At 30.4% G+C, this 7,995-nt stretch overlaps 1 protein-coding gene across 6 annotated transcripts in view; it reads right to left on the minus strand.

Annotated features, from left to right (window-relative positions):
• Window positions 1–7,604, minus strand: part of LOC106791143 (acetyl-CoA carboxylase) — an 18,901-nt gene extending 11,297 nt beyond the window's left edge. The window contains exons 1-3 of one of the 6 annotated variants that reach the window (XM_014756561.1): window positions 7,162–7,604; window positions 2,441–2,583; window positions 686–1,091 (exon numbers count right to left, since the gene is read on the minus strand). In XM_014756561.1, coding sequence (XP_014612047.1) covers window positions 686–1,091; window positions 2,441–2,583; window positions 7,162–7,238 — 626 coding nt within the window. In that variant the 5' untranslated portion in view covers window positions 7,239–7,604. Of the gene's footprint in view, window positions 1–685; window positions 1,092–2,440; window positions 3,585–7,161 lie in introns of those variants that run through there. The other 5 variants (XM_014756563.1, XM_014756562.1, XM_014756566.1 and 2 more) reach the window with 5 other exon arrangements.
• Between the last annotated feature and the right edge of the window lie 391 nt (window positions 7,605–7,995).

Genomic DNA, 7,995 nt, shown 5'->3' on the forward strand with positions numbered 1-7,995 from the left:
TAAAATTGAGATAAAAAAAAATGTTAATAATTATTACAAAGGAAAATTTTCAATGGTCTCTTCCATATAAATATTTTGATAATCGTCAATTACCTCATATGCAACGTTGAAAATTAAATATCCCATCCATTTGATATGTGATATAAAATTGACGAGCAATAATACCATAAAAAGTAAATAAATAAAAAAAATAATATAAAAAACATTGGTATTTACTTTTTAAAACAATGAAATCGGCATACATATTCAATAGAGTATACATTTGAAAAAGTTCGATCAAAGTTTCCTATCTAATATAAATATCCAATTGTATTATATTATAATCATGATGATTATTGAAAACAAAAAGAAATAACAAAAAAATATTTAGTAGACAACAGTTTTTTTTAAAAACCCCTCATCGATCATATATTATTATTAATCATTATAAAAAAAAATTAGCATAAGGGTATAGTCAAAATTTATTATTGTTGGATAATAATTAATATTATAATTTAAATATTCAGATATTATATTTAAATTAATGGTATAATAAATCTTAATCGTTTGAAAAAAAAGAAAAAACAACATATTTCTTAGAAATTAAGAGAAAGAGAGAGAGAGAGAGAGAGAGAGAGAGAGAGTAGGGGGAAATAAAGCATGGGGTGGGGTAGGATTAAATAAAGAAAAATCTGATGATGATCACCTGAGTCGTTTACGTCGTTCGACCAATCCAGGTGGTACGGAAAGTTGTTGAGTTTGTGGATTGTTGGCATCATTTCCTTCGATTGGAAAACTATCACCAAATTCCAACTCTTCGTCAGCGTCTGGGTCAGGTTCCCCGACGACAAAGCTTACAGGTGTTGTTTCAGACATCTTTAATTTATCTTCTTTAATATCACCAGAATGAATAGACCAAAAGGAAGTAGAAGAAGAAAAGAAGGAAGAAGAAATAGAAGAAGAAGAAGAAGATGGGGGTTCAACGATGCTAACAAAGTTGTCTTCTTTCCTTGTGGAACACAATGATGATGATGATGATGATGATGGTGATGATGAGGAAGAAGAAGAAGTCCTTGGTTGAGATTCTTCTGATGATTTTTTCTTCTGGTTACCTTCAAAACAAGTTCGCGTATACGCAATTCTAAGTAATCTCGTTGGTGAACAAAAAAAGAATAAGGAACAAAGAAAATAAATATTTGTTATAAAAGAATGATCACAATTAATGGCCAATCCGATGTGTGTGGTAGATGGATCCCATGAAAATAATATTACTAAACTATACTCTTCGTATAAATAGAATTTCCGGTTTAATCGTATAAACCTCCCCGTATGTGATATGCATATGCAAATGTTGCTTGTGATACGTTAAACGATGACTTTTTGTTATTTTATTTAATTACCAAGCGTATAGGAATAATTGTAAAATGAGTAAACAAATTTTCTAATTATTTAAATGGATCGTTAGAAGAAAAATCTTATCACTAATTATTGTTAAAATATTATAACACTCGGTTACGTTATTTTTATAATTGTAATTGAAAAAATTGCACTTAAACAAAAATACCGAATTAGAATTACTTTTTGTTTTTCTTTTCTTTTTTTTATTGAAACAATAATCTCGAGAGTAATTTTGCATATAATTTTTAAACCGATTATATCAAACTGAGGAAGAGTATTATTGTTGTACACGCTTGGGTGCTTGACGAACAGTTATATTAATGTACAGTTTAGGTATTCTTCCATGAATTTTATGAGAACGAATGACATGCAAGGAACTCGTTCAAAGTTCATCGTTTCTAAAGATGGATGAATGATAATCATTTACGTGAACCTAACAGACGTCGAATTTTTCTTCTTTACCAATTAAAACGTGCAACTGCAAAAGCTTCTAACTCACACGATATGAACGTATACTTTGAAAGAACAAAAAAGAAAAAAAGAAATCATTAGAAAAAACCCAATTAGAATATTTTATCGGAATAACCACGTCAATGGAAATGTTAAATGTGAAAATCCTAATTGAGTTAGTAAAATAAGGAAGTATTTTTCCTATATATATATATCATTAAGAACAATGAAACATTTTTACTATTACTTCAAAATGAATATTTCATTTCTATCCTCATTAATAATTTCATACGGATAAGGTTAAAACATTTGTGAATATGTTAGCAATGAAAGAGAACGTAGTTTTTCAGGTGTCCAAATATTTTCAACCCGATGATGCATGCATGCAAACAAGCATCTAATGATTTTGTTTAAATTGATGACAATAAAACTGAAGAAAAATTGAGTAAAGATAACAATGTATTTACTTGTTACAAATGAGAAAGAGAAAGATTTTAAAATTCTTGTAAGAAGAATAACATGGTAAATAAATAACCTAAGAAATCGATGATAATCTGTTTGGGAAGCAATAGAAGAGATGTGTTTCCTAGCTTGAGAAAGGCTTTCTACTCACCGTTGAGAGGTCTATGACCGAGCCAATCCCTCACCACCCTTCTTAAAAGGGAGGACCACCACCCCCACCACTGTCGCCACCACCACAACCACCACCACCAGGGGGGTTCCTCCTCGTGCTCGTACAGAATCCCCTGTAACCACCTGCGGACACCAGTTGTAACGGACACCAAACCGTTGATTACCAACAAAAATATTAGAAATAATTTTTTGATGAGCACGTTGAAGAGGATACCCCACGACAGGTGGTCTGACACTTTTAATAATTTACTTTATCGATTATTATTATTATTATTATTTATTATAATCGATTATTAGATCACGAATTGGAGAGAGAATGGGGAAACGAATAAAACTTTTTGATATTAAATTGTAATACCGGTTATTGCGTTCAGAAGATTCCGTAGCATACTATAATTGTACACAGATGTTCTCACAATTATCTTATTTAATTATTCGTGTTTCTTTCACTTTCTTTCTATCCTTTATTTATTTATTTTTTTTCTTCTTCTTCTTTTCTTTTCCTTATAGTTCAATCTTCTCAGTTAGATCCTATCATCCGTGTGTCTTGAATCATACTGACGATTTAAACATTACAAAGATATTTATCGGCCTTGAAACGATACGTGTCTCTCTTTGATATCCACGAGAAGGTTTGTATTGTGCCTATACAAACACACGATTGTAGTAGTATATTTGACTCGTAGAAGTAGTATGAATTTATATTCTTAGAGTATAAACCTCGTTTCGTGTGTACGAATATCTCACTCACCGTAGAATTGTTCGATAATAATTTAAACAAATAATTAATTCAAACACAATTGTATCGAATTAATCGAGATGTGGGGTAGGGGATGGGAAGAGGGGGTAATTATACGAAAAATTCGAATGCCCCCCTTACAAAGTTGGTGTTGAAAGTGTGTATCAACGAAAAAGTAAAAAGATGATGACGATGATTATGAAGAAAAATAAAAAAAGAAATAAAAATGAAAACTAACAATAAATGATAGTAAACTAAACGGAGCAACAATGTTAACTGAGACTTGTGACGATGCCGCGAACACTTCGTCTAAAGTATTAATGTTCGCGAGAAACGATAATAATATTATCGATAAGCCAAGTTGTGAAGAAAAAATCGAATATACAAATGACCGGATACGACAATATTAACACAGTTCAAAGTTCGTGAGTATTATTTATGTAATGTCCTTGACTTTTACTCGTATCTATCCCCCATATTAACCTAAACCCCTTCTCTCCTTCACCCCACCCCGTTTCAACACCTTACCCCCACTCCTCTCGTCATCCTCAAAAATCGAATCATATTTAATCGACATTTCTTTTTTTTCCTCAACCCCCCCCCCACCCACCACCCCACGTTTGTTTTTAACACGTTTTTCTCGACAAACAAGTATCGTTAAGTATACCGACAAAATACATTGTCATCAGTTATGCCTATTTCTTTCTTCATTTACGTTAAAATCAAAGTACGTCTCGACGATGACGTCCAATCATTTTAAACGTTAACAATAGGATACTTCATTTTGTCTTGTGCAAGTTTTCAGATATTGTATTGATCTTATTTTATCTTGTTTCTTTAACGATTGTTTTGTTTTTTTTAAATATTCGGTGGAACGAGTAATAATCGTTAACGCGATAAAGTGTCGAAGAAGTGTCGTTAAAAAATGACTGCCATGTTGGAAGAACAAAATTCGAACGAATATTCAAGGGTCAGATTATAATTACTTTTCTACATATATATATATAATTATTTATTTGAATGTGTTTCATCAAAATTATTCGAATTAATTTACATTTAATTATTATGAATTTACATATTGCAAAGGGATTGCTTGTTTTCGAATGATCCGTTTTTTTTTTATCAATTGTTATAACAAATCCAAATCTCTCGTTAATTTTTATGCAATCACAAATTATTTCATGAAAAAACAACGATTTTTATCTAACCCTGTAATATATTAAAGTTTATGTAACTTTTATGATATGTTTTTTTTTTATATTAACGAATCGTGTTTATCGTTTCAATGATGATTATAAGTTTAGTTGATTTTTGTATTTATTTTTAATAGTATCAAGACAAAAAAAACACACACACACACACAGAGAGACACGAACATATACACACGCAACGAATTAAACGATAAAATCGTAAAAGAAAGTCGAGCTTGTGTCTTTGATAATTTCTAACATGCACCATACACGTTCGTTACTTTCTTAAGAATTATTCTACAGCATTGAGATAATTACGAAGATAATTATGCAATAGAAGAAACAGGAATACGAACATTTTCTCTCTCTCTCTCTCTCTCTATTTTTTTTTTCTCACAATCAGAGTTGAGTAGAAATCGCGGAAATCCTTTTCCTTACTTGTCCACTTTTTTTTCCCTATCTTTTTTCTTTTCCTTCGTTTATAAAGAAATTGCGCGGTTCAAATCATTTAGTGCAAATAAAATGCAAGATAACAAACAACAATTATTATCATGTAAAATAATGATCATTATACTGGATTTAATTTAAAAGTAAGAACGTGTCATTAAACGTAACAAGAATTATTATTATTATTATTATCATTATCTCGAGAATCGATGCAATCCGCACGAATGGTTTGATGACACGAATTGCATCCCATAACGCGATCGAAGATGCTTGTTTGTCATGCAAAGTATCGTTTAATTAATTTTTTTTAAATCTTTTAACATTTCGTTATATTGCAATATCATTTTTGTTGGTCAATTGAAATTTAAATTGTTCTTCCATTCTTTCTCTCTCTCTCTCTCTTTTTTTTTCTTTTTTTGTTTCTCATAATTATACGAGTTTAAAAAATTGTTTGAACTTATACAACTCGTATGTTAAAACACGTGATTAGAATATATTGTCTAAATATTACAATGATTACGTTATCGGAACATAATTTTTCATGCAAATGTTGCATGGTCTTTCATTTTAAATCATGCAACTCAGTTTTTTTTTTCATACTTGATAACGTTATTTATGTTAAACATACTTACAATATTGATAGATACATATATAAATCATTGCACAATTAATGATCCACTTCCAAATGAATTGATTTTTTTAATAAAAAGGATATTATTGGAAAAGGTCGGCCTTGAAAAAAAAAAAACTATCGATGGAAATATGATTTCTTATTTAGCATGGCAAATGAGATATAATTTCGACTTTAGAATTAATCTATATTAATTTTAGAATTAATTCGATCATTACTTATCACCCAAGACGCCGGTATTTTTATAAATACATTGAGAAATACTTCGCGTTAATGAAAACAAAATATAATCAAAATAAATATTAAAAATGGAATATATAAAATTCTATTACAAGCATGAGATCGATATAAATATCTTACCATACTTATCTATGAAAGGTTAATTATAAAAATGACAGATGTTATCTTTAAGATGACTAGTCACTATTTTTACATTATAATATGAGCCTCGCGATTAGGTTCAACGAGCCTTATACCCATTTTCTTTTGTAAAAATTATTATTACATTATTACTTTTCTTATCATAACAAAAAGAACAATGGAATGTTATTTATTTCGTAAGGTATCCAATGCCAACAAAATAATTCACTACATTACGTAAATACATTTACATATTATTTAAATATTTCACATAATTACTAACCATAAATTTTGTTACATATGTAAATATGACCACGAGTATTTTAATAATAATAATTAAAGAGTAAAAAGAGGAAATAAAAATAATAAATGTTAGAAAACAAAATTAACACAATGGCACGCACATATATTATTATTTTTTTTTAATTCAGTATTGAAATAATAAAAACGATTGGATGATTTTTAATTGTAAATTATGTTAATAATAGACGCGTTAAAAATATGTACATATGTATATGATGATTTTAAACAAAGTTATTCTCTATTGTATGATATTTTGAACATGTTATATCTCATGTTCGCGAGTAGTACGCATAATATAACCTGTAAATTGGTTGCATAATACGTCAATTTGTGTCTCGGAAGTATCTCACTACTTTTAAGACGTTTATTGAATCACAAACCGTGTTGTCATTCTTTTTTCAGTCGTCACATCAAGTCAACCATTCGTTAACTCGACTTAGTTTTAATTAGTAATTAATCTGTCATTTGTCACGTGGGGTTTCGTTACTACAATACTCAATGATTTGTTTATATAAATATAGATCATATGTATGTTCAAATAATTATTCAATTAAATTATAGAAAAAAGTATGTCATTAATAAAAATAAATAACGCGGACGCGTTCGCGCGAATATTAAAAATAAATAAAATGTATAAAGAAATGAAATAAAAGAACGTGTTAAATATTAAAAAAAAGAATAAGAAAAATATATATTAGTTCTCTTATAAAAGGGAACTCCTACACAGTGACGTTTATAGATCTGCACGTGAAGTAATCAAAAGTTGATAGATGTATTCCTATTCGCTGAGCGGCGAGTCAGGCGACGCGAAGGAGCGTTTTGATTGGTCGGGTCAAAGCGTGGCGTGTTTCCAGGCAACCCGCGTCACTCGGAAATAAATTTTTCTAATCAAATTTATTTTCGAATAAATAAAATAATTAATTGCATAAATACTAAGTTGATAAATAATTTCTAAAATACGATAATGAGCAATTAAAATGAGAGATAATTCAATATATTATCGCAAAAGCGCAAACCACTTTTTAACTCACCGGTGACGAATCCTACGCGGCGGAGTGGCACGCTCCTCCCTGAGGTTAGGTTCGTCGTCTCGTGCGTGTTCTGTCATTCGCCTTGATTCTTTCGTACACCGTTATCACAAAGATAAAAAGAAAATATAAGAAGTAAATGAAAAAAGAGGGATAACGATGTCACTAATGCGCGCACAAACGAGACGATGCTTGCGAGTACGTTTCTCGACGTTGAACCTCGTGTATCAACGTTAGCCCTAGGTAGACGTTGAACGCGAAGTCAACTTAAATCTTATTGTCATATGCATTGATCTTCTTTCATTAGATTACTATTGACCTTTCTATCTTTTTTCTACACACCGATTCTTTTCCGGATAGAGAAGAAGAAACGTCACAGGGGAGACAGAAAATTTGTACACCACACTCGCGCTTGGTGTATTAAACCTCACCTTTATTACTTTTCCCTCTTCCTCCACTCATTCTCTCTCTTTCTTTCTCTAGAATTACCTACATATGTATATACGTACGGACTATATGTTATATCATTCCATCTCTTTCTATCTTAATACAAAAACCTAAATTTCTTGTCTACTTTACCGATCGAGCATTTCCCTTATTTCTTTCCTCGGTGGTTTTTGATTCTCCCACCTAGAGGTCGACACCCTACAGGCTACTGTAGCGGCAAGAATCAGGAACTAGAATACTATTGGTTTGAACTCTGATCACCACTACTATTTTTATGTAACATTTATTTATTTATAAACTATTACAGAACAAAACGAAAACAAGAACAAAAACGGATAACAAAAATGCGTTGAGGATTAATACGTTATGGAGCGAATAAGTGCAACTTCT

The sequence above is a fragment of the Polistes canadensis genome, unplaced genomic scaffold (assembly GCF_001313835.1).
Source record: "Polistes canadensis isolate GaletaPanama2010 unplaced genomic scaffold, ASM131383v1 scaffold_287, whole genome shotgun sequence".
In the NCBI taxonomy this organism is placed as follows: Eukaryota; Metazoa; Arthropoda; class Insecta; order Hymenoptera; family Vespidae; genus Polistes; species Polistes canadensis.